General features: G+C 52.5%; 3 protein-coding genes across 3 annotated transcripts; all 3 read left to right on the top strand.

The window, feature by feature from the left end:
• Positions 1-852: 852 nt before the first annotated feature.
• On the top strand, positions 853-4301 carry ALDOC (aldolase, fructose-bisphosphate C). Its single transcript, XM_054394206.1, has 9 exons — positions 853-879; positions 1681-1806; positions 1887-2098; positions 2191-2245; positions 2316-2476; positions 2950-3033; positions 3129-3303; positions 3384-3583; positions 4206-4301. Exons 2-9 carry the CDS (start codon positions 1695-1697, stop codon positions 4299-4301), a joined length of 1095 nt encoding a protein of 364 aa, XP_054250181.1. The 5' UTR covers positions 853-879; positions 1681-1694.
• Positions 4302-5203: 902 nt separating this feature from the next.
• PIGS (phosphatidylinositol glycan anchor biosynthesis class S) lies at positions 5204-9653 on the top strand. Its single transcript, XM_054394254.1, has 12 exons — positions 5204-5249; positions 5365-5504; positions 5574-5685; positions 6143-6232; positions 6394-6485; positions 6653-6851; positions 7192-7334; positions 7436-7550; positions 7834-7979; positions 8100-8200; positions 8780-8990; positions 9144-9653. Exons 1-12 carry the CDS (start codon positions 5204-5206, stop codon positions 9417-9419), a joined length of 1671 nt encoding a protein of 556 aa, XP_054250229.1. The 3' UTR covers positions 9420-9653.
• A 707-nt stretch (positions 9654-10360) lies between these two features.
• Positions 10361-25903, top strand: UNC119 (unc-119 lipid binding chaperone). Its single transcript, XM_054394384.1, has 5 exons — positions 10361-10481; positions 21876-21989; positions 22888-22990; positions 24798-24970; positions 25791-25903. The coding sequence occupies exons 1-5, from the start codon at positions 10361-10363 to the stop codon at positions 25901-25903; spliced, it is 624 nt and encodes a 207-aa protein (XP_054250359.1).
• Positions 25904-26544: the final 641 nt, after the last annotated feature.

The raw sequence follows: 26544 nt of genomic DNA, 5'->3' as shown, positions 1-26544 counted from the left end.
AAGATGTGCTCCCCTTCCTGGCTCAGGGCCATGCAGGGCAGCCAAACCCTCCTTTTATGGCAGGGATTGGGCAGAGCATGGTCCTGGCAGCTGGCCTGTGGGGTGAGCGGGGACACTGTTGTTGTCCCTGCCCTAGCTGCAGGCAGCTTTTTGGGGAGAGCTGGTCTTTTGTAGGACTTCCTACTTTGTCCTGGAGTGCTGAGGCTTTATGGTGCTGGGACTTGGCCCCTGGCAACGGAAGTGACATGCTCAGGGTCTCTGCAACAGCAACAATTAGGTGGCACGGTGATGCCCAGCCTTGGGGTGGCCCAGAAGAGGTGAGGAGAAGGTCCCTGCCCCTAGCTGGCAGTGGCATTAGGAGGGCACAATGTGGTCCCCAACCCAAGGGTGGTACAGGTGCTCTCTGCCCCTAAGTTACCAGTAGCAATAACGAGGCACAGCAGGTTCCCCAGCAGCAACAAGTTGGTAGCAGGGGAAGCCCCTACCCATAACCAGGAACAGCACAGCGGGGCCGGTGGGTGGCAACACGGGGGTGGCACAGCGTGTCTTGGCGGTATGGAGGTTCCTGCCCATGACAGGGGGTGACTCAGCTGGGTCCCTAGACGGGGCGGGGGTACAGACGGGTCCTCACCAGCAGCATAGGGTTGCAAAGGGGTGACACAGCATGGTCCCCAGACAGCAGTTGCCGCAGGCGGGTTTAGGGGGAGGCGAGTGAGGCGTTGGCGGAGGGGAGGGGGAGGGCGGAGCAGAGAGGGCTGGGGGCCGGTCCTGCCGGGTGCCGCCCCGTCGGTCACGTAGCTCTGCGGCATCGCAGCCCCATTTACCGCGGGGCGGGAGCTTGCTGCTCGCAGTTCGCTCTCGCCGCACACGCCCTGCACGGTAAGGGGCAGCTGGGAGGAGGGTGCACCCAGCGGGGGTGGAGGGGTTGGAGGGGAGCCGGCAGAGGGATCCCGGCGGCGAGAGCCAGCAACCCTGCCGAGGCTCCGGGGCGCGCTCCGTGCGGCGCCGCCGGCTTCCCTGAGGTCGGACAGCGCTGGGAGGGGTGCCGGGGCAGAGAGACCGTCGGGCACAGGGTGTCTGTGGGGAGACGGGGAGCCTAGAGGCACGCTCTTCGCTGACGCAACCCCAGCCCGGGAGGTACCGGACGGGGATCACCGCCCCGGGGAGAGCACTGGCTCCCTGGGGCATAGTCCGTGCGACGGCACCGTCCCCGGGGTACCCTAACCAGCGGATACTCCCAGTTCTGCCCCTGGGGTCTCGCCCTCTCACGTTAGCGCCATTCCCGGGGTGTTTCCACGCTCTCCCTCCCCCCAGGCACCCCTCCCCGGGCAATCGCCATCTCCGGCGTCCCTCCCCGTCGGCGTATTCCCGGTCCCGGGATATCTCCATCCCCGGGCCCCCACCAGCGGAGCTGCGCTGCCTCAAGATGGCTGGGGGCGGGCGGGCAGGCAGGCAGGCAGCAAAATGGCTGGGAGCTCCCCGGCATCCTCCACGAGGCCCTGCCCGGCCCGGGGTGAGGGCATTGCCCGCTTATGCAACGTGCCCTCAGCCCGCTGCCCGGGCTGGAGCGGGATCTCCCCCGCGGGGGGATTACCCGGTCCCCACACGATGTGGGTGCGTGACGGAGGTGGGGGTGGGGGCACCTCGCCGGTGCGTGACTCAGACCTCGTCCGCTCGCAGCTATCACCAGCACCATGACGCACCAATACCCGGCGCTCACGGCCGAGCAGAAGAAGGAGCTGTCGGACATCGCACTGCGTATCGTGGCCCCGGGCAAGGGCATCTTGGCTGCTGATGAGTCCGTAGGTCAGTGTGTGTGGGGGGGGTCTCCCCTGCCACCCTTTTTCCCCATGCCTGAGGCTGACGATGGTGCTGGGTGCCTGCAGGAAGTATGGCAAAGCGCCTGAACCAGATTGGTGTGGAGAACACAGAGGAGAACCGCCGGCTGTACCGCCAGATCCTCTTCAGCGCCGACAGCCGAGTGAAGAAATGCATTGGAGGTGTCATCTTCTTCCACGAGACCATGTACCAGAAGGCTGATGATGGCACTCCCTTCGTCCAGATGATCAAAGACAAGGGCATTGTCGTGGGCATCAAGGTCTGGGGAGGGTTCCTATGAGTTTGTGAGGTGCTGAGGGTGCTTGGAGGGTGCTGGTAGGGTTTAGCAGCACCTTCTCCTTCTCTTCACAGGTGGACAAGGGTGTTGTGCCACTGGCTGGGACAGATGGCGAAACCACCACACAGGGTAGGTAGGGTGGCCACTGGGGCTGGGGCCACAGGGGCTGGGGCAGTGGTGCTGATGTGATGCCTGACAGGTCTGGATGGGCTGTCGGAGCGCTGTGCCCAGTACAAGAAGGATGGGGCTGACTTTGCCAAGTGGCGTTGTGTGCTGAAAATCAGTGAAAACACCCCTTCTGCCCTCGCCATCATGGAGAATGCCAACGTCCTGGCCCGCTACGCCAGCATCTGCCAGCAGGTATGTGTCTGTTGCCAGGCCTCACCCCATGGGATGGGCATTGAGCCATAGGATGGATGTTGACCTGAGAGGCCAGGTATTACCCCACAAGGACAGCCACAGATGCATGGGGCTCAGCATTGCCTCCATCCCATGTGGCTGGACATAAAATCGGTGGGCTAAGTAATGCTGCACATGGATGGGCATTGACCCCCAGGACCAGGCATTGCTCCATGGGGTGGGTATCACTTGTGGGGCCAGATATTGCTACATGGGACTGGGCATCATCCCACAAATGTGGGCTCTGCTCCATGAGGCTGGATGTTGCCTCATGGTGCCAAGTATTGCCCCAATGGGATGAGCATCACTGGCAAGAGTGGATATTGAACCTTGGGGCTGAGCATCTCTCCCAAGGTCCAGGTATTGGCCCACATTTTCATGGGGTCAGGGTGATGTCCAGGGAAATCCTCATATTTTCTGCGTGGCCTTTGCAGAATGGCATTGTGCCCATTGTGGAGCCAGAGATCCTGCCCGATGGTGACCATGACCTCAAGCGGTGCCAGTATGTGACGGAGAAGGTGAGTGGTGGGGTACCACCAGCAGGGCAGGCACCATGCTGTGACGTGCTGTGCCATGCTGTGTTGGGCCATTGCAAACTCCATGTCCTTTCCAGGTGCTGGCAGCTGTCTACAAGGCACTGAGTGATCACCATGTCTACCTGGAGGGGACCCTGCTGAAGCCCAACATGGTGACTCCTGGGCATTCCTGCCCCACCAAGTACAGCCCTGAGGAGATTGCCATGGCCACTGTCACCGCCCTGCGCCGCACCGTTCCCCCAGCCGTGCCAGGTACCAGCACCAGGACGTGGCAGTCACCAGAAGGGGGATATCCTGTGGCCCTCTTGGTGCCATAACCTCATTATCTGCAGGTGTCACCTTCCTGTCTGGGGGTCAGAGTGAGGAGGAGGCTTCCATCAACCTCAATGCTATCAACACGTGCCCACTAGTGCGGCCTTGGGCCCTCACCTTCTCCTATGGGCGAGCACTGCAGGCATCAGCACTCAGCGCCTGGCGTGGGCAGCCAGACAATGCCATTGCTGCCACCGAGGAATTCGTCAAGCGTGCAGAGGTGATGGACATGGCCCCCACAGGAGAGGGGTGCTGAGGGCTCTGTCCTCTGAGGTGGTGGGGATGTTGAGGACTGTGTCCTAGTAGGATGGTGGGGACACCAAGGGCTGCACACCCATGGGAGGGGTACACCAATGACTGTGCACTTTGGGATGCTGAGGGCCATGTCCCACAGGGTGACAGGAGACACCTAGGGCATGGATAAGGGATGACAAGGACCATGTTCCCCATGGAAGGGACACAATACTGTCTCCATGGAGGACAGTGCGGGCTGTGTCCCCACAGTGCAACGGGGGCCAAGGGCCAGCTCCCTGTGGGATGAGTCATACTCCCTAGGGTGACATGGGACATTGAGAGCTGTGTCCCTGTGGGAAGAGGAATGCCAAAAGCCATGTCCATTGGGGTGATAGGGGACACCAAAGGTTGTGCCCAGTGAGATGGGGGACACTAAGAGCTATGTCCCCGTGGGAAGGGGATGCCAGGGGCTGTGTTGTTGCAGGGGAACAGTGGACATCAAACACTGTTGCCATGCACTGGGGGACCCTGAAGGCTCTGTCCCCAGAGTCAGGGGGACTCTGAAGGCCATAGTCCATGGGGTCCACTGACGTTTCCTTTCCCTGCAGGTGAATGGGCTGGCTGCGCTGGGCAAGTACGAGGGCAGTGGGGACGACTCGGGGGCTGCCGGGCAGTCCCTCTACGTGGCCAACCATGCTTACTGAGCCCCACCGGGCGCCCTACCGGCCCCGGCCCCTGCCCTGGCCCCCTCCACACCACTGCTCACACCCTGCTTCCACCCCAGCCACCCAGGGGAGCCACCACGCGGGGGAGGGGAAGGAGAGTGTGCCCCTCAGGCCAGCCCCACGTCTGCAGATGAAGTGGGGGGCCTGGGTTACTTGGCCCCTGGAGGGAGCCACCCAGGTGCCCCTTTAGTGAGGGCCTCTGGCTGGGCCATTGTGGGGGGAAGGCCCGGCCGCGTTGGGGGCAGGAGGGGAGGCCTGGGGGTGCCCCTGCCCTGCCGTAGCTTCTCAGTCCCGGTTGCTGCTGCCCTTGGGGCACCTGTGTTGTGTTTGCCGTGTGCACCCCGTGTACCAAATAGCCTAACAACGAATAAACGGTAGAGACAGCGCTGTGAGGCCTCTTCCTTGCCGCCGGGAACCCTGGGCCTGCCCAGTTCTTCTGGGCACCACCCGTTGTGCTCACTCATGCAATGAGTTGTGCCTGGTCTCAGTCCACCTGCAGCCATTGCTGGTTGGCAGGGTGTGCCATAGGGCGGATGAGGAGGCCCTGGGGAGCCACTGTTACTACTTTTCCGCTGGTTCTTCCACCCCGGCTTTCCCTGGGGAGCCACTGTTACTCCCCCGCTTCTTCCACCCCGGCTTTCCCGATTGCGGTGCTGGGCGCTACCCAGACACGGTATGTCCTTCCGTGGTACTCGTAGACACAGTGCGGCCAGAGCCCGCCTCCTGAGGACAGCTACCGCGCTATGACTGGTGCTGCTGCCTGCCTGTCTATGAAGCAGCTTCCCGAAGTCCACACCTATTGGCTATCCCTGATGGCTGGGAGCTTTGAATGGCTGAGTTGCGCATAGGTTCCGCCCGCTCTATTGGTCCGGGAACTGAGGATGGCGGCGGCGGCGGCAGCGGCGGCGATAGCGGCGGATGAAGCAGGTATTTGCGGTACCTGGGTGCTTGGGGCTCACTCGCTGTCACTCAGCCGTGTTTTCCGCCCTGTCCCTGGGGAGCCGAGCCGGTGCCGGGCTACCGCTGAGCGCTGTTTTCGCAGAGCGGACGCGGGGTCGGCGCGCTGCCCTCTCCTTCGCCGCCATCGCCGTGGTGCTGGGGCTGCCGCTGTGGTGGAAGACGACCGAGACCTACCGCGCCTCCCTGCCCTATGTGGACATCGACGGACTGGGCCAGCTGCCGGTGAGCGCCGGGAGGGAAGGGCCGGGGCCTGCGGGTCCGCGGGCTTGGGCTGACCCTGCCTTGGTTCAGTTCCAGCTGACCGTGCCCGTCGCCGTGGTTTTCGCCCCGGGGTCGGTGCCCGGAGACCTGCCGAAGCCGCTGCCATTCAGGGACGTGCAGGAGATGGAGATTCCCATGAATTGTGAGAGACGCCCGTGGCTATCACCTGCCCCGGCCAACCCTCCTGGGTGGCCTTGCCCGTCCCCGGGAACTTCATGTGTGCCTGCAGCTTCTCATCAGGAGGCTAGCATCGAGTTCTTTTCTCTGGACCTTATGTTTGCTAGCATCATCCTGTCCTGAGCTGGCAGCACATGGGAGCAGAGGAGACAGCAAGGTCTCCAGGGTGCTACAGAGAAGAGACGAGTTGCTCTCCATGGGGATGTGGGTGATGGCAGCCCTCAGAGAGCGGGATGTGCCCTGGGTGGTGTTGGGGCTGCCCTAGCTGCTGATACTACGTGGGTCACTAAGCTGAGGTTAAAGCTGGTGCCCAAAGGACCGCACTTTTCTCCCTGGGGCTATCTCTTGTCCGTTTTAGCACTTGACTCCTACAAACGGCCTGGGGATTAATGGCTTCACTTGGGCTTTCCCCACCCTGACAGTGAGAACCAGTGTCATGTCCCGCTATGAGATCATCTATCGCATCACCACGGCTCAGGAGGACGTAGCACTGCGTGCGGCTACTGCACAAGGTACTGGGATGAGGGTTCAGGGTAACTGGGGGAACTCTTTGGAAGAGCAGGTTCCTCTTGCTGAGGCTGTTTGAGCAGAGGACTTGGCTTTGCTGCATCTCATGGTGAGATGGGAGTTGGAGGGAAATTCCCAACCCTGCTAGTGCCTCCATCTTCCCTAGAGGCTGATGCTGCTCTGCACCCGCTGCAAGATGCCTTGTTGGGCTCTCTGACCACATATGTGGTCCCTGAGACCTCCTCTCTTCTGCCTCAGGTAGGAAGCCAAACCCAGTGGTGCTACCTTCTGAGTCCTTCACCCATCAAAGGGGCGCCTGGGTGGAGGCATCTGTTTCCAGGCTGCTGCAGGTGGCACTATGCTGTTCTCCAGCGTGTTGGCAGGAGCCAGCCCTGCGTCTGGCCCTCACTGTGTCCCTTCCACAGGGCATCAACATCTATGTGGGGAAGCACCGCAGTGCCCTGGTGAGGGCTGGAGGGGGCCTGGCCACCCTCCACACCCGTCTCCAGCAGCTCACACAGGTGATGTCCTTCACATCCAGCTCCATTGCTGCTGCCCTCTCAGACCGCGTGCCTGACGGCCAGCTCGGCTCTGATGCCCGCCGGCACTTGAAATCCAGCCTGGGTATGGATGTGCACCCCAGCCCCATTCCCTGACCTGGGGAAAGCCCTCTGGCCCTGCAAGGAGATCCCATTCCTGGTGTATTGGTGGCATCCCTGGATGTCCTCTGGAGTAACAGGCCCCAGGGTATCTCCTTTGCCCTTGGCAGTTGCTCTGGCCTGGGATCTGTGCTGCAGGTGTTGTGTGTTGGGGGCACTGGTGTGTCACCCTGTATCACGGTGGGCCAGGGAGGAGGGAGTCAAGTCCTGTTGCTCTTGGAGCACTACCATAGCTGCATGCCAAGCTTTGGCATCAATGGGTGGTGCCTGTGCCGTTGCCACCACCGGTTATGGGTCCTTGGCAGGGTATGAGATCACCTTCAGCTTGTTGAACCCTGACCCCAAATCTCACACTGTGGACTGGGACATTGAGGATGCTGTGAACTGTTATGTGCAGCCTGTCCTGGACAAGCTGAGCTTGGTGGCCAATTTCTCTGTTGACTCACAGGTAAGGGCTGGGAGAGGTGATGGGGAGAATCAAGCCCTGGCCTTTCTGAGAGCCCTGGGATGCTCTTCTTTGTCAGCAACACCTTTGTTGTGTGCCTGCAGATCCTATACTATGCTGTCCTAGGAGTCACACCACGCTTTGATAAGGAGTCCTCCAGTTTCCTTCTGAGCGCTCACAGCCTCCCGCATGTCATCAACCCTGTGGAGGCTCGACTGGGTGAGCACTGTGCCCCTGACCTAACTCTAGCAGGACTGGCCTCTGCTGAGGGAAGGGGAACTGCCGTGCCTATGGCATATGCCCCTTCCCTCCCCACAGCACCAGGCCGTGCCAGCCCTGGGTGAGAGTGAGGGTGACTGAGACTTGCTGGGCTGGCAGTTCTGCTGAGGGCTTGCTGTAGAAGGAGGAGCAGGTTTGGGCTCTGCCCCAGTGCTGCATGCAGGCCATTTGTTGTTGCTGTTCGTGTCAGCCAGGGGAGTTCTTTGACCCTGTCCTGCTGCAGGCTCCAGCGCTGCCTCACTGTACCCTGTGCTGAACTTCCTGTTGTATGTGCCTGAGCGCTCCCACACCCCTCTGTACATCCAGGACAAGGACGGAGCCCCAGTGAGCACCAACGCCTTCCACAGCCCCCGCTGGGGTGGCATCATGGTACGGGGCCGTGGGGTGCTGGCAGTGTTTGGGCAAGGTGGTGGCTCCCCATCCCCAGTGAGCGCTGCAGCTCTGCTAGCCCCAGGGCTCGGTCTGTGCCTCACTCATGCTCTCCTGCAGGTTTATAATGTTGAAACCCCTGCTTCACCCCAAGCCTCCCTCCCACTGCATGTGGACGTGGACATGGTGCGAGTGATGGAAGTTTTCCTGGCCCAGCTCCGGTGAGGATTCTCTCTTCCTTTCCTGGGCCTCTGTGTTCTCTGCTGGTACACTTGGAAATTGGTAGGGTCAGAGCAAACTCTACCTGGGCAGCTCCTGCATAGGCTCAGGGAGGCTGAGGGTGGCTTTTTGTTACCTTTGAGGTGCTAACTACTGGCCAGCACTGCTTTCTGGCCAGAGGTGCTGATGCATCTCCCATCTCATGAGATAGGAGGCTTGGCTTGTCCTACTCTATGTTCAGGAGGCCATTAGGTAAAACCTTCCTGAACATTAGGAAGAACTTTCCTGTGAGGGTGCTGGAGCACTGAAAGAGGCTCCCCAGAGAGTCTGTGGAGTTTCCTTCTCTGGAGAAATTCCAAACCTGCTGGATGTGATCCTGTGCAACCTCCTTTGGCAGGAGGGTGGGGTGGGACTAGATGATTCCCCAGAGGACCCTTCTGAGGTCCACCGTGCAGGCATTCTGTGGTTAGGCATGGCTGAGCCCTGCTAGGACTGAATGCAGCAGAAAAGAGGAAAAGCAGGGAGCGCATGTGGGATAGTAGACTTGCGATGTGGACTGGGATCTTCCCCTCTGCTTCCAGGTTACTCTTTGGGTTATCTCGGGAAGAGCTGCCTGCTGAGTTCCTGATGGAGAGCCCAGGGAACGAGGTACTGGCTGACTGGGAGTTGGACCGCCTGCTCTGGGCCCACACCATAGAGAACATTGCCACTGTGTCCACCACCTTGACATCGCTGGCTCAGCTGCTGGACAAAATTGGGAACATTGTCATCAAAGACGATGTTGCCTCTGAGGTAATGCATGGACACCCTGAGGGGGGGAGTGCTGAGGGCCTGATGCCACTGTCCCTGTGCAGACCATGACATCTCACCGTTGTGAAATCCTCAGGCTTGTTTCTGTTGTCCTCCCTGGCCAGGGACTTGACGGTTGGTGTTGCTCCCACACAGGTGTACCGAGCGGTGGCCTCAGCGCAGAGTGCCATGGCCAAGCTGGCTGCGGGACACCTGCACTCGGCTTTCCAGGCCAGCAAGGAGGCAGTCACCTCCTCAGAGAGGGCCTTCTTTGACCCATCTCTCCTCCATCTCCTCTACTTCCCCGATGACCAGAAATTTGCCATCTACATACCACTTTTCTTGCCTGTGGCTGTCCCCATCCTCCTCTCTTTGGCCAAGATTGTCCGGGAGACCAGGCAGCGTAAGAAGGAGCCCATCAAGACGGACTGAGCCCATGAGCAATGACTGTGTGGGGGCTGGAGTTGTCCCTACCTTGTGGAGCCATGTTGTCATAGACTCATGGCCCTCAGAAGGGTGTCAGGGCTTTGCCTGATAGTTTGGCTTGAGCCTACCATGGCTGAGATGCAGAAGTGGGAAGAGAGGCTGCTTTAAGAGGGGGGAGATTCTCTCAGTTTGGGTTCTGAGCCCTTTACCCAGAAAGGCAGAGGTCAGAGAGGAGGGAGGGAGATTGCTCCGTGCCCCCACCCTGGCCCTACACTGTGTATAAAACAAGCTGCTCTGTAAATAAAGAAAACCTTGTCTTGGGCTGGGGCACTGGTGTGGTGCTGTGCGACTCTCTTAGTCCTCAATGTCAGTTCCCTCACCCCCCTTGCCTCCTGCTGTGCCCCTCCCTTTGCTTTACAGGGTCTGGCTCCTGTCCAGTGAGTATTTAGCTGTCAGCACTCGGTGTGAGGTTCTCATGGTTGGGGTGGGGAAATGGCACAGTTTTTACATAATCTTTTATCTAATGCGTGATGGATATGGAGGCAGAGCCTCAGGGAAAGGTGGGGAGGGCACTTACACTATAATGGGCTCCGGCTCCATTCAGAGTATTAGCCTGAGGCTCTTGTGGGGTGGATATGCTCTCCTCCTGCCTCTCCCCCCGGCTTCAAATTAGGGATGTCCCCACCCCGGGCTCCCGGGCCGATGCTGCGTCTGGGGACACCGAACCCCCGCCTCGGGGTTTGGCCTGATCCCCTCGGAGCGGCTGAGATGGTCGTTGTTCTGCCTTGCTTCCTCCCATCTCCTCCTCCTCGTTTCGGGCGGCACTGGGCCGGGCGGGGGGCGGGCCACAGGGCGGGCGGGGCGGTGATGCCCCTCCCGGTGCGGCGAGGCTGGTGGCGGAGCGCAGCGGGGCCAGGGCCGCTCACACCGGTGGCGGCGGCGGGGCCATGAAGGTGAAGAAGAGCGGTGGGGCCGGGGCGGCGGCGGCAGCTCGTACCGAGGAGGAGCTGGGCCGGAAGGCGCTCATCGGGCCTGACGATGTGCTGGGGCTGCAGCGGGTCACCAGCGGTGCGTACTGGGGAGGGGGCTGCCCCGGCACTCGGCGGGGCGCGGAGCAGGGGGGCAAGGACCGACCCGCGGCGGTGACAGGGGATGGGGAACGCATCCCCCTTGGGACTGGCGAGCAGAGGAGGGAGCTGGTTTGAGGATGCAGTACCTCAGGGAACAGGGTCCTCCCCGGTGCTACCCCTGGGGTCTGGGTGCTATCCAGGGACCCCAGAGGATGGCAAGACGTGAAGCTCAGGGCTGGGGATGCTTCCCCCTAATCCCAGGGATGCACAAGCTATGGAGCAGACCCCCACCACCCCCCCCGCCCCCGGCCACCCTCCTGTATCCGTGCCCCTGTGTGCAGGGCTGAGCTAAACTGACCTCACAGCCATGGGGCTGGGGGCTAGGCTGGATCTGTGGCCAGCAACTTGTGGAGGGCTTCATTGCAGCCCCATCCTGAAAACCTTCCCTGCAGTTTCCCCTTCCCCAATATAGCACTGCTGGTCTTCAGAGCATCATCAGGGGCCATCAGGTGCGGGAGCATGCAGCTGGAAGGTCTCTTGTGCTCGGTACAGCAGCTCAGCTGGGGCTGGACAGCTGTCTTGGACCTGTTCAGGTTGTAGCATGCCAGGCTGGGACAGGGTATGTGCCAGCAATGCACAAGGGTGGTCTGCCCTGCTGCCCACCAGAAAAAAAGCCTTTTTATATGTCCTGGGTCCTTTGGGTCATCTCTCTGCAGGCAGCAGGCTGAGCAAGGAAAGACGACTTCTGGCAGGGAGGAGGAGGAGGGTGCTGGCCTGGTCCGGACGTGCTCCTCTTCGCCTTGGAGCGCTCTGCAATGTGGCGTTGGAGCAGGGTTTGTGACACAGGCTGGGGCTGTGCGGCGTGACGAGCCCTGGAGAGGAAGGATGCGGCTGTGAGCGTTGGTGTGCGCTGGCAGCCCTGTGGGCCTCTGCGTGGTGAGCAGGCTGGGAGGAGAGCCCTTTGGGGCCTGGGTGTTTGTCCTCAGGAAGGGGTTACACAGGCTCCTCTCTGACAGAGGGGCTGCTGTGGCTGGAGTGTCCTTGGGTCCCCTTTTCCAAGCAGAGATGCTCTGCTGGGTTGCATCAGAGTGATTCACTGCCCAGACCTAGAAATCTGCCTGTAGCAGGGAGAGCTGTGCAGCAGGCACCGAAGCGTGCTGCCAGGAGACTTGAGGAGCAGCAGTTAGATGGTGAATCCAAGTGATGGCTGCATTAAACACTTCATGTACTTGCTTCATGGTAGCCTGCGTGGCACTGCCTTTGGCAGTGCTGTCTAGAGGGGCTGCAGGCACCTGGCCACCTTGCTCCCAGAGTGTGCAGACCTCATGGTGTGGTCTCACACCTCAGTGGTGTCACTGGCCACTGTGGATGGTGCATGGCTCCTGGTAGCCACCTGCATTCCCAGGGCACAGGGAAGGCTGAGCTGGTCACTGGCTTCAGAGCCAGGCTGGGAGAGCTGTTTGTCACCTGCTTCTTCCAGCCATGGGGCAGCACACTCTGGAGCGCAGGGAAGATGTGAGATGCATGAAAATGTTTTGCTTCCCTCCTGCTATGAGACTTGCTGGTATGAGGGTAGCACAGGAGGTGTGGATGGGTCAGGCCAAATCAGGTCCAGTCAGGTCCTGTGATGAGTTGTGGGTAATATTTGCACATGGGAACTACTTGCATGTCCTGCTGGCTACATGGGAGCTAGCAAATGTGCTCTGCACCTGAAATCCTCAGTGTGTGTTTAGGGATACAGTTATACAATACATCCACATTGGGCATATTGTATTTTATGACCAAGGAATGTGTTGCAGCACTCCTTCTCAAGCTTGGTTTTGCATCTGGTGGGTTTAGCACAGAGAGCAAAGATACAGGAATATTTTTCTGATCCTTAACACGTAATGATTATTTGGGGCATTCCTTTACTCATTTCCACATGCCACAGCGAGCTCCTGAAAACAGATTGCCAAAAATACCACTGGGAAAGTGTTCCAGTTGTCTGCTCTGAGCAGAGTGTGCTGCAGGCAGGGGGAAGGACCAGCCTGTGGGAGAGAAGTTCAGCCCCAGCCCCAGCCTTTCCCTTGGAGATGCTGAGTTGGGGCAGACATGATGCCTTGCTTCAGCAGTTCTGTCTTTTGATGCCTGAAGTTTTGGTGCTCCAGATGGTTGAAGCTACAGGGAGAGTTGGTGGCAGGGTTGCAGCAGAAATGTCCTCCTGGTCTGGATGTCCTTTTTTGCTCCAGATGGAGCATAATCCACCTTTATCCAAACTCATGGGCCAGTAATACGGTAGCTCACACTGTTGACATGCTGCAGTTAAGGTGTGAGCTGATCAGAGACCTGGGCATGCTTTAATGTTGCTGCAGCAGATGAAGCCCAGGATAAATCATGTTAGAGGAGAGCTTGGTACTGCAGGAATTTGTGGTTTAGAAATGCTTACACCATGAGTAGCCTGTGTGTTTCTGCTTTTGTAGGAAGAGGCAGAATCCTGACTACTTGATGGAGTCCAGTATGGATCCAGTTACTAAAGGGACTCCTTGGCATGGCTGCCTGTGGTACCAAGACACCACGTCACACCATGTGCCTTGCATGTGCCTGAGGTGTGCTGATCTTGCAGATGCTCTTTTGGGGCTTTTAGATCTTGTAATTTTATGCTTACTCTGCCTGCTGTGGAGCTCCTCAACGTTTCCTGATACACTGGGCAAACGTACTTGCCTTTCAGCCCTGGATGAGCTGGGTCTCTTTGGAACCAAGCTGCTGCTTGTGGTTGCTCCCTGTTGAGCAGGCAGTGTGCAATCAGGCTCTTAGCCCTGCTCTGGCATTGGGGGCTAGGAAAAACCCTTGCTTTTAGATCAGGAAGCACAGCTGGGCTTTGCTCTTTCAACAGGTACAGCTGATAAAGGAGCAAATGTGAAATATCTCAGGCTGGGAGGGTGGAGGTGCAGGATGTGGCTCTGTGGCAAAAGCACACTTAGTGCTAACCCAGAGAAGCCCCGTCTGTAACCAGGCAGGAGAGCCAGCTGGGCTATGCTTTTAATGTGCTTCTAATAAGCTTAAAGGGTGAGTTGTGCAAACTGTCCTGCATTTGCTGTGTCCTTTCAATGTGAAATTCTCTAGCAGCTCCAGGGCCATAACATTTTTGGGCACTAGGATCCAGCCTGATGGATCTGGGGTGCTGCCCTGGAATATCACAGAATTGTTTGGTTGGAAAAGATCTTTAAGATCATCGAGTCCAACCATTGTCCAACTCTACCAAGTCTGATGCTAAACCATGTCCCTCAACACCACGTCTCTATGTCTTTTAAGCACCTCTGTCTGGGCCTTTTGGCTGGGCTGGTTCTGGCACTGCTCCAGCTGGATTAGGTGTAAGGTGTGTGAAGCATTTTCATTGCAATTAGCAAGATTTGTCACTTGCTCACATAAGTGCATTTACAAAAAAGAGGAAAAACCTTAGGACATGATTAACTTTGGATTAGCAAAGGAGTGGGGCAGACCTCAGTTCAAATTGCAACTAATTATTCAAGCAGCCAGAGGATCGGAGGAGTCCATCTGCAGTTATTGGGATGCTGGTGTTTGTGAATGCCATGTCCTGCCTTTTGGAGCCACCTGAGAACCAGAGGGCTATTGTTCCCAGGCACTGTCCCTCCTGTCTTTGACCACACTGCATCTCACAGCTTTGCTGGCTCATGCTGTGTGACCCCCACATTAGCTGCAGGACAAGGTTAATTCAAGCAGAGCTTTAATTTTTTCCTCCCTCTTTGGGGTTAGACTCATCAGTGGTCAGCAGAAAGGTGATATTACAGCCCCAATAATGCCACCCTTTTTGCCGTGCAGTGGTGCCAGGCTTCAAACAGATATGGAAATAAAGGCAAGCTTCAGCCTCTGAGACTAGCCTGCATATTGCAGCCTCAGGTACCTGTACAGTTTGTCTGGAACAGTAAATCAAAGCTACTGTTAGTGAGGTTTATTGTAAATCTGATTTTGTTTTGGCAAACCCAAAAGGGTTAAGCAATCGATTACATACTTGGGAACAATTACAAAACAAAACCTAGAAATAAGGAGCACACACTTAATCATTTCTGAAACTAATCTCTTCCCCAAGCTGTCATTGAGGATTTCTCTGAGACTTCTTTTAGCAGCTTTATCTAAAGGCCAGCTTGGCAGAGGGCTGCCAATGGGTCGGTCAGGACAGACCCTTCCTGGATGACTTTCATACAAGGTTCCCTGTAGTGCCCAAATCAACCTTCCAATCCACTCCTGGACCATGACTTTCCTTTCTTTCTTCAATCAGTTGGGAAAATGTTTTGTATTAGGAGCTCTGATTAGCTGGGGGTGTTTATGAGGAGGTTAAGGAATCACTGTTGTGAGTTGTCCAGGGCTGTGATGTGTTGATACTCAGAGTTCTTGCTGCAGAGCTGTGTCAAGCTGCTCTCACCGTGATTCTTCCTCACCACATACATTATGAACCTTCTCAAGGCTTTGTGAGAAAACACAGCTCAAAGTGTTGTGTAGATGAAGGGTTTGTTTTTCAGTGGTCTTGCAGTACAATATGGGCTGTTCAGATTTCCAGGGCAGCACACATGGTGTGTGTGTAGCACAGAGTGTTGGTCTGGCAGCTGGGGGGGTTCCTCCTTCTGCTATTCCGGGTGGAAATGGCAAAGGTAAGAAGAAAGCTGGAGGAGTCAGCCTGGGGATTTGGCCAGAGCCTGATTGCTTTGGCTTAGTCCTGTGTAAGAGCACAGGGAACTGATTTTGTTCATGTTGTGCACATAGTTTCAGACTTTGAGTGCAAACAGCATGAACAAGGGGGGTGGGAAAGAGTGTTTGGATGCCTTGGGGACGAGGGAAGAGCAGCTCCATCCTTCCTTAACAAGGCCTGGAGGGCTATGATCAAACGAATTGTGAGAGGGTGAAGTCTGGAAATCTCTAGTTAAAAAAATATTAAAGACAGGCAGGCTGCCACAAAAAGCAGAACTTGGTAAGCTGTGTGACAGGACTTGGTGTGCAGTGTGGCAAGGCAAGCTGCCAGGTGGGTGCTCATTGTAGAGGCTGCAGGCACCTTTGTGACTGCCTCAGCTCAGTGACTGCTGGGCTGCACCCCTCTGCTTCATTCATGGTGGTGATCACTGAATATGCCACTGCAGAAAAACTCCCATCAGGTCCTCCTGGTGTGAGATCTTTCCTCTAGGACATTCACAATAGAATCATAATTGTTTCTGTTGCAAAAGACCTCTAAGATTGTCAGGTCCGACCATTGACCTAACACCATCATGGCCATGAAACTATGTCCCAAAGTGCCATGTCTAAATGTTTTTTGAACACCTCTAGGGATGCTGACTCCACCATTCCCTGGGCAGTCTGTTCTAATACCTGACCACCCTTTCAGTAAAGAATTTTTTCCAAATATCCAACCTAAACTGTTACTATTTCAGGCCATTTCCTCTTATTCTACCACTACATACTAGGGAGAGGAGACTGACCCCCACCTCACTACAATCTCTTTTTGGGAAGTTATAGTGAGCAAGAAGCTCTCCTCAGACTTCTCTTCACCAGACTAAGCAACCCTCGTTCCCTCAGCTGCTCCTCAGAAGACTTGTTCTCTGGTCCCTTCACTAGCTTCGTTGTGCTTCTCTGGATGTGCTCCAGCAACTCAATGTCCTTTTTGTGGTGAAGGGCCAGTACCCTGCCACTGTGCTGGGGGCTGCAGGTGTTCCCCTACCCATTGATCTCCACTGACTTTGTTTATCCAACCCATGGCTTTAGAAATGGAGCATGTCCTGGCTGGCTTAGCTTGTTTCTCTGCCCTTTTCTTTACACAACTTGAACTGCTAAGGCAAAGGGCAAGGGAAATGGTTTATTTCTTTAATTGGACCCCGTCTGTCTAAGCAGGCATATCAATACCTGAACCCTGCCCTGCCTTCCCCTCCAGGTCTTGTACTCTGTCCTGCGTCAGCACTGTGGATCTTCATGGGTTCATGCTATTTTTGCTTGCTTCCTCCTGAGACTCTTCAATCTGATAATCTCCTAATCTCCAGTTCCTAACAATTCCTCTGCAGTTGTTTTAGTGCTGTACCTGGCTTGCGTCTTGGGAGTTGTCTTCAAAATAGCTTCTGACCTTGTTGGCTAATGCTTGTCTAGAAATAGGCCTTAAAATAGGAGCTGCCCAATCTGAGTTTAGTTGCTCTGCTAAGCACCACAGAAATATCTGTAGAGCCTGTGAGAGGGGCCACGTGCTTTCTCCTGGTTGCAGAGAAGGAGAGAGGCTCTTAAAAGGAGCACAGGAAGAAGTGCTAACCCTACTGCCTGTGAACTCCTCTTGATAAAATGTGCTTGGTGGAGGGGTTGCAAAGGAAATGTGAAAATATAGGATGGACTTCTAGCTTCCTGTGATGAGGATCAAACACCTAATCTCATCCATTGGATAGCTGAAATAACAGGAAGAGGGTGGGAGGAGAAAGTGCCTTCATTAGCTTTCTTCTTGCGCTATCCAGCAATGTATTAGCCCTCACCTTTCGTGCTCCTCTGTAATGCCAGCTTGCTGAAATACATGGCTGGAAACATGCACCTGGGTTCACAGTGTGCCATTGCTCACAGGAGAATAGGCAGTGCCTGCTGTCATTGTCTGGGCTGTTTTGCTGGTTTCTTTTGCAATCTTGGTTGTTCTAGGGAGGGGAAGAAAGTTACCTGGAGGAGAACTGGTTCTTCTCTGGATTGGACAGCAGAGGTACCACCTCAGAACTGTAAGCAGGGAATGAGCATCCACAGTTCCTGGTAACAACACTAGAGGCCTCTTCCTGAGTGCCTTGCCACAGATTGCTGTTTGTTTTTTTTTTTTTTTTTTAATTGTTTTTTCATACAGAGGCAATAGGACAATTCATGAAGGACTCCATTGTGACTGACTGAGGAAGTCCATCACCTCTGCTGCTTCCTGACAGCACCACAGTGTTGCTAGTTGTGCTTCTAGACTCTTCAAAAACATGAAAAAGAAAATGTCTCTAGTAGTGGTGAGCTGCAGATCTTTGGATGTGATGCAGGGATTATGGGAAAGAAGCTGCAGAGGCACCAGAAGGAAAAGTGTCAGTGAGCAGTAGCTGTCAATACCAGGTCTGGGCAAGTTGCAGGAGTTTGCTTTTTGCTTTGAGAACAAATTCAGCCCAGTAGTTGAGCTCTTGCTGGGAGGAGTTTGGGTATGGTGGTCTGGGATAGGGTAATTCACTGGGCTTTGGAAGGAGTAGGAAATGCTTCTTTCCTGGGAATTGTTTTTGCACTATTTAATGTGGCTGCTTCTGGCCAAAAGCTGATCTGTTGGGTTTCCTAAGGCAGTGCTGATGTGTCCACCCCTTGCTCAGAGTGTGCTCTCTGCCAGCCCTGAATCAGAGGAGTTCCAAGGGCTCATGCAGGGACAGAACACTATTATTTGGTTATTTCAGGGAAATGACACAACCTGCTTCAGGGGAAGCTGAGCAAATGAGATGACATTCTGTCCTGAGAGGCCAAGCCTACCTTTCTTCTAAGGAGCCACTTCACCCAACAGAGGCTTGAGCTGTCTTATGTCTTCTAGCAGATCAAGGGAGGTTCTTCTCCCCCCCTACTCTGCCCTGCTGAGACCTCACCTGGAATATTGCGTCCAGTTTTGGGCTCCCCAGTTCAAGAGGGACAGGGATCTGCTGGAGAGAGTCCAAAGGAGGGCTACAAGGATGATTAAGGGACTGGAGCCTTATGAGGAGAGGCTGAGACACCTGGGGCTTTTCAGTCTGGAGAAGAGAAGACTGAGAGAGGATTTAATCAATGTTTATAAATATCTGAGGGCTGGGGGTCAAGAGGGAGGGGACAGGCTCTGCTCAGTTGCACCCTGTGACAGGACAAGGGGTGATGGATATAAACTACTGCACAGGAGGTTCCACCTCAGTATGAGGAGGAACTTCTTCACTGGGAGGGTCGCAGAGCACTGGAACAGACTCCCCAGAGAGGTTGTGGAGTCTCCTCCTCTGGAGACTTTCAAGACCCATCTGGATGCATTCCTGTGTGACCTGTGCTGCATTCTATGGTTCTGCTCTGTCAGGGGGGTTGGACTCAGTGATCTTTGGAGGTCCCTTCCAACCCCTAATATCCTGTGATCCTGTAACTGAAGTAGACATGGATGCTGCCTCCATTCCCCAAATGGTGGTGGTGGTGGCTTGGGCTAATGAAAGCAGATGATCCATTTGAGTGCGTCAGTCATGGGAGTGTGGGCAACTGGGCCCTACAGTAATTTAAAAATAAGTGTGTCTAGGATGAGATTAGCAAATCTGACAGTGCTCAGCTAAGCACACAAGTATCTGCCAATTGCAAGCAGCCCATTCCCAATAAGACCTGCCAGCATAGCCGCAGGCTCCTGTTATGTATGTGGGGAAAAACCCAGCATGTGTCTGCTTTGATTGATTTTTGAACAGGAATTGCAGCAAGCAAATGTGGTGCAGACTGAGAGGAATATGTGTGCCTCCTTTCCTTTTCCTGCTAGGAGACTGGGCACTGCCAGAGGAGGAAAAACCACTTGATTGCAGCAGTACTCTGGCAGCTAATCTTCCCAGATGTCATCCACTTAGATACTGGCATTTTAAAAATTTTTTCCCCCCCCCCCCCCCCTTTAAAGTAATAAAGATTAAAAATATTTTCAGTCCAAAAGGAGTTGGAAAATATAGTACAGAGGTGAAAATCTCAATGAGCAGGAGCCTGATGGGGATTCTGCCTGGGTTTTACTCCTCTTTGGTGGCTCTGCCTGGCTCTCTTCTCCAGATGAGTCATGGACACCGTTACTGCAGCAACGCTGCTGCCAAGGAGGGGGATAAAGCTGTTGCCATGGTGCTGCATGGGCAGGAATTCTGCAGGAGGAAAAACACTTAATAATTAACTTGCAGAGAAACACAGCTTCAGACTTCGCCTGCATGCTCTAGGGAAGGTGTCCCCAGCTCCCAGGCGACCACCAGGCTGTGCTGGTACTGGCCTCTTGCCTTCGTGGAGAGCAGGGGGAAGGTGCAAGCACAGCCATGGGCTGAGGAAGGAGAAACTGGAGCTGTGGGAATCTGCTCCTGCTTTTGTCAGTCTGTGTTTTGGATGGGGCTGCTTGGAGCCAGGAACTTGTGGGATGGGTTAAGAATTTGGACTGGCTGATGTGCTAGAACCTAAAGTCATTGTGTAATTGCAGAAAATGTACCTGAGGATTGCTAGATGGTGAGGCTTAAGGCCAGGACTTGGTTTAAATTTCCAACTCATCTCCTTGGCTACTGTTAAAGACAGAAAAGAAGATTTTGTGCAGTTCTTAGGCTATTTCTTCCACAGTAGACTTCTTGTGGTTGTAAAAGGGTTGAGCTTTTGCCTTGTTCTTCCTGTTAATGTGGGTACTGGTGTTGTTTTTGCTTTGTGTTATGTTGGTAGGGAAGGGAAGCCTCTCTTCTAAATGCCAGAGATGCTTTGAACATGGTCCTCTCTCTTAAAGCCCATTCCTTTGAGCATTCACCATTTGGTGGTGGTGATGGAGAGCAGCAGAACCCAACAGAGAGCATGTTTAACACCTTGTACCAGTGAGCACTTGGACACTTCTCCAGGTTAAGGAGATTTGCAAAGAATAAAGGGCTTCTAGATCAGTGCAGGTGTCTAGTTTATGCTCAGCTGCACCTCACAGCAACCCTCCACAGTGCTGACTCCAGCCAGCTTTGTCTCTTGCTATAGAGATAACTCATTTCATGGAACACAATGATAGAATCATTAAGGTTGGAAAAGACCTCTAAGATCATGAAGTCCAACTCTCAACCCAACACCACCATGCCCACTAAAGCATTTCCTGAAGTGCCACATCTAAACATTCTTTGAAAACTTCCAGTGATGGTGACTTCCACCACCTTCCTGGACAGCCTGTTTCAATGCCTGACCACCCAGTATTTTTTTTCCTAATATCCAACCTAAATCTCCCCTGCTGCAACCTGAGGCCATTTCCTCCTCCTCTATTGCTAGTTACTTGTGAGACTAACCCCCACCTCACCTTCAGGTAGTCGTAGAGAGCAAGAAGGTCTCCCCTCAGCCTCCTTTTCTCCAAGCTAAACAACCCCAGTTCCCTCAGCTGCTCCTCAGGCTTGTTCTCTAGACTCTTCACCAGCTTTGTTGCCCTCCTCTGTCATTACAGACTCCAGCACAAGGGTCTTGCTGTCTGGTAGTTGCAATGTTTGGTGTTTGGGACGTTCTCTAACTACACCACAGCAATCTTCTATTAACTCCTTAACTATGGGATGTGCAAACCACTGCCCATGAGCCATAACCCCCAGCTATAATGTAGGTACCAGAGCTGTTATACTGGTACTGGAGTAGGGGTTGTAATGGGCAGGTGTGGTCATGCAGTACACAGTAGCTTGTTTTCATAGTCAGTGAATAAGCCTTAGGTGGATGGATGCATTTGAATTTTAGAAACAGGGAAGCAGACAGAAATAAATTATTAGTTCAGACTAACAACAGGAATTAGCAGCTGAGAAGGGGCTTAGAATTAGAATGTTAAACTACTACTTTCACCACAGAACCTCCAAAACAAGTCTCCTACACTGTGCAGAGTTCAAAAGCTAGCCCAGCGTGCATGCATACACCATTTAGTTAGGTTTGTCAGCATAAAGGAAGTTACTGGAGCTGCTCTCAATCCATGCTTGTGTGTGCAGTCAGATGAAGTGCCATTGCCCTTTTCCCACAGAGGAGCCTGATGCCCAGGCCAGGAAGCTGTCTTGAGGGCACAGCAAGGCTGAAGCAGTCACTTTCTCCCAAAGATGCCAACTGTGGTGGAAGCAGGGAAGGGCTCTCTTCCCAGACTGGTTTCCTGATACGAGGAAAGGCTTCAACACTATCTTCAGCACTGAGTTAAAAAAAAATCCCTGTGTGGGACAATCATCAGTGGTGGGAAGAGGCTGTCCTTTGTCTGTTGGAGGTCTGGATGGAGGTAGGGGAGGTGGCACAGGGAGGATACTCCTGTTCCAGTTACGTGCAGTTGGCTTAGTGCTCCCAAAGCTGCTTAGCACTCGCGTTCTGCCAGAGGGCAGTTCTTAGAACAGGCAAAGCCTCTTACACTGAAAAGGGCAGGATTTGGTGGAGGTGCTGACTATTCTCAGCACCCTGAAGGGAAATGGCTGCAGAAGATGCTGGCACAGGGTTGGGAAAAGGTGATGACCTCCCAGTGCTGGGAAGAGAAGCCTTTTCCCTGTCCTGTCCAAGCAGGGTGGCGTAAGCATTCAGAACTGAGGCTGTCTTCATAGACATCAGTTTGGGATCAAACCCAAGGCAGCAGTGGAGATGCCTTTGGGCTGCTTTTACTGCTGCTCGTGGCCTCCAAAGGACAACCCAAAATACTTGGTAATTCTGGGCAGCCTTCATTTGAGTTTGCTTTCCTCTGCAGATTATTTGTGTACTCCAGAGGAAAATGTTTACAAGATAGACTTCACCAGGTTCAAAATCCGGGACATGGAATCTGGCACAGTCTTGTTTGAAATCACCAAACCAGCAGCTTCAGGTGAGTGCACACACAAAGTGCTCTTGTCATGAGCAAACAAATGCCAGCATGTGCTTCCTTTTGCCTGTCCCACTCCTTTCATTCAGTACGTTTCCCCACAATTGCAGATGCTATCAACTGCAAGAGGGCTGGAGGCCCAGCAGAAATACTATTCAGGTGTCCCCTGTAGCAGAACAGGGAACAGAACTCCTTGCTGCTGTCTTCCTACAATTGCCATCTGCAATGAGAAAGGACAGATGGATGTTGTAAACAGAAGCAGAGGAGGAGGAGATCACTGTGTGTTTGTTTCTTGGCTGTTCCTCAGCTAGGAGTCCCCCCCCATACATAGTTTAACTGTTAGTCTAATATCTTTCACTCAGGAATCAGGAAAATTGGATTTCCCAAAGGGAGAAACTTTGTCAGTTGTGCAAATTGGCCAAACTGAAAAATTTGCTTTTTGACTTTTCAGGTATAATCATCAAAGTGTTACCTGTGCCAGTGGTAATAAAAACCCAGGGCAACTGTTCTCATCTTGATCAAGCAGTTAAATCTTCCCCACCTCCCTGCAGGTGAGAGGAAGTTTTTTGTAGCTTACTGCTAGCAGCCCAGACCTGCTGGGTGAAATGGCTTTTTGAGAGTCACACTGCCATCCTGAATCAGAGGCATGAGCAGTAAATCACTTCAGAAGATGAGGACTGTATCAAACCAAAGGTGGCAGAGTCCTGCCATCTTGTCTCTGAGTGACCAGCAGTGGATGCCTTAGAGAGGCTAGGAAGAGGGTAAGCACATCACTAGATGTTGTCAGGATGGTTTCCTGGTTTCTCAGCCTCCATAATGTACAGTTGCAACTATTTCCATAGAGTTTCTGTTTCTCAGATGACTGTGACAGAGGCTTGCTTTGTGCTTCGCTCTTTTCCAGAACGTGAACACAATGACAAGAAGGACATTGACCCCAATGCTGGGCGGTTTGTCCGTTACCAGTTCACTCCAGCTTTTCTTAGACTTCGGCAAGTGGGAGCCACGTAAGTAGGAGCTGCTCCTGGGCTACTTTTTCTAGTACAGGAAACAACTGAAATCTTATTAAACAATGTCTTTTGCTTGCTGATCCTGTCAGAAAGTTGACTTAATGCGAATCTTTTGCTATTATGAGGATCTCCAAACATCTTTGCTGGATGTTTTGCTTTCTCCATCCCCTCAGCTTGTTTATTTACCTCAGGAATACGGATGGAGCTGAAGAGATTAATGCTAAAAGGGACAAAGTAAGGTGTACAGAATATCCAAGTATCCCAGCTATTTTCTGCATGTTATAGTTTGTTTGTCAGAGGCTCTGGCAGCAGCTTTGGAAAATTTATCTGCAGAATTCCACACTGCATTCCCCAAAAAACATTAATCCATAGATGTATGTGAGATGGTGAAGTCATGTTTGACACTTTATGCACCAGAATCTTGGATTTGTCTGTCTTCTGTAAACCACACCAAAATGTGGCACCTAAAGTATCTTTCTGTAAAGCTTTAGGCCAAAGGTATTGCTACTGGAATGCAGGTGACAGAATGTATTTTTGCTTTAGTCAAAGTTAATAGTAATTACTACTAACTACACTATTACTATTAACTGATCATTGCTCCTAACTTCAGATTTCTCTGCAGTTAAACAGCATGCATCAGGAGGTGCAATTTTCAGCCTGTATTTTCTCTTCTTGCCCTCTGAGGAGCAGGCTGGTGGGCTGCTTTGTCCTCACTGGAGATTTTAGGAAGATACTGGGTCATGGTGTGGCAGGTTCTTTGTTATCTTTCTTTTTGTGTACATTGACTGAAATTTAAATTAGTAGATCTAATCAAGAGCTTTAGGCCTGTTGCTGTTGTGTCATTAAGTCCATAATAGTATAATGGAGCAGTAGTTGTAGTTTCCAGCACAAACCTCTTTGTTTCAGGTGTATAGAAATCATTAGTTTGGAGTCAAGTTGGAGTGCGGTTTGATAGAGCCCTTCAGCAGTAAGTGTGTCCTTCCCAAAAACTGATGGACAGTAGCTTTGTTTAAAAGAAAAAAGAGGGGAGGGATAAAAGTATTTTGGAGAGGTTGATTAAAATTCAGCATTTGGCTATGATGCAAATGAATGAAAATGCAAGGCTGCATGGTGCTGCTTCCTGCCAGTCTTAGAGGTGTGGATTATTTTGTTTTGGAAGAGAAGTGAAAGTATCAACAAGCACCTCCTTGGCTATTATTTGGTTAAAATGGTAAATACCCAACTTTTGATTTGAGCCAAACTAATAACTGTGTCTTCCTGGTTTACTTGTAAGGTATGTAGCTAATACCAATCTTTCTTTAGGTAAGAGAAACTTGAGCACAGTGCTGGCTGAAATTTGTTCCTCTTTGCCACTTACAAAGAAGGAACAGAAGAGAGACCATTTTCTGTAGAAGAGAGACCTTTTTTTCTGTAGGTCTGGCTTGGTTTTAGATCCCACCAGAAGAATTAAAGTAACTTGTGTGAAAATCCAACATGATAAGAAGCGACAGTGAGTGATCTAGTGAAGTTCCCATCCAGTATAGGAGGATCTTTCCTTTAGTAAAGAGTTAAGGTTGCAAAGTTGTCTTGCATGTCTCTTCTTTTGGGTAAAAAGAACCAAAATAAGGTATGATCTATGAGTTGTGATGCTAAGCTGTGTCCCTGTAGCACGCTTTGAGAAAACAAGACAACAGTAACTTGGTCAGTACCATTGCTTGACATTGTTTGCCTTCCTTCTTAGAAGAGCTCTCTTCTGCCTTTCAGGAATGGCTGCAAATCTTGCTTGAGGAAGAAATCTCATTTCAGTCTTCTCCTTCTTTTTCAGGGTGGAATTCACAGTAGGGGACAAGCCCATTAATAACTTCCGCATGATTGAGAGGCACTATTTCCGGGATCAGCTGCTGAAGAGTTTTGATTTTGAATTTGGGTTCTGCATCCCCAGCAGTAAAAACACTTGTGAGCACATCTATGAGTTTCCCCAGCTCTCTGAGGACCTCAGTAAGCTCTCTTTGATTATGGGGTTACCACACAGTGATGTCAATCTAAAGGGTTTTGAGGAAGCCCTGTCTTAAAAGCTGTCTGTAGAAAGTGGGGAGGGTAGAATCCTTCCAGGAAGTTTTGTGTCTGTGGTAATACAGATTTCATTTTCTAGTAGCATGTCTCTTGTCACCTACTACGAAATTGCCTTTTTTTTTTTTTTTTTTTTCCTGAACCCATAAAAGGGAAGCATCAGTGTTGGCGAGCAAAAAGATAATTGTGTTATAAAACAACCAAAAAAAAAAAACACCCCAGGATTAAAAGCCATCGAATAAACAGATGACTTAAATGTTATGTTCTGTTTTAATGTTTGATATGCTGTATTGATAGCTTGAGAGCTTTCAGGTTTAGTACAAACATAACTTTTATTTTCTCTCCTCTCTCCCAATCACCTATGTCAGCGCTGATTCTGCAGTCTGTGGAACATGCAGTGCTGCGCTGCTGGGCACTCACTGTCACACCAGAACAAATGTCTTTGGACTTCACTGGTTTATGACTTTTTTTTTTTAAACCAAACCAAACCCCAAACTCTAGTGTGCTGCTGTTTTGAAGTTAGGTAGGGCACCTACACTTTGTGGGGTGCCTTCTGTCTGGATTGTGCTTGAGTGCTTTAAAAGATACTGTCAACAAATGGTTTTGGGTAGGTTCCTGTTTCGGTTTTTAACTTCAGAGTTTGCTAATGTCTGAGCAATGCTGTTAAATGTAAGGGAAGCCCAGGGCAGAGTGTTGCCTCAGCAGGGGCTTCTCCTTGACATGATTGTTTTCCTTTTTACCCCTGCAGTTCGGGAGATGATCCTTCATCCCTACGAGACACAGTCGGACAGTTTCTACTTTGTAGACAACAAGCTGGTGATGCACAACAAGGCAGATTATTCATACAGTGGAGGACCTTAAGCACACAGGGTGGACAGCCAACCTGTGCTGCCCTTCCCTTCCTATTGAAGTCGTCAGGGATTCCAACACCTTCAGTTCCGTTGCCTACAATGTCAAGTGGAGAAGGACCAAACCAAGGACTCCTGGCCACAGTAGGAGTTTCATGACTAAATTTGTCAGTCTCGTCTTTGCTGAGCTTGGAAGCAGACCCAATTCTTCAGAACTTTTAAGCAGTTCTACAATGCTAAATGATCTTTGGATACCACTTCCCTAAGTTCTTCAAGCGTCTGCTTTGAAAATGGCCTTGTGGCCAAATTCTGCGGATTGGTGTTCTTGCCCTCCAGTATCTTTTAGGACATGATTGCTTTCTGAGAGAACAGAATCTGAGAAACCACAAGAGTGGATGGATGCAAATGCAGAATTTTCTTTGTGTCTCTTAGTGAATCCTTCAAAGGGATGGCCAATTTAACTTGTACATCCAGCTGAAACTGTTGAGCCTAACACCTTCAAAAGCAAGTTTCATCTTTAGATTAGCTCTCTAAATAACTGTCTCATCCTTTAGTTTTGTTCCTTCCATGTCATGTTCTGTTTAATCTGGGGAACGTTGAAATTCACAGTGAAGACTAATAAGTAGTTCAGAGACAGAGCTGGTACTATCCTTT

Source organism: Indicator indicator, chromosome 30, assembly GCF_027791375.1.
Source record: "Indicator indicator isolate 239-I01 chromosome 30, UM_Iind_1.1, whole genome shotgun sequence".
Taxonomy (NCBI): Eukaryota; Metazoa; Chordata; class Aves; order Piciformes; family Indicatoridae; genus Indicator; species Indicator indicator.
The sequence above is the reverse complement of the archived record's forward strand: the minus strand, read 5'-3'. Positions and strand labels throughout refer to the sequence as shown.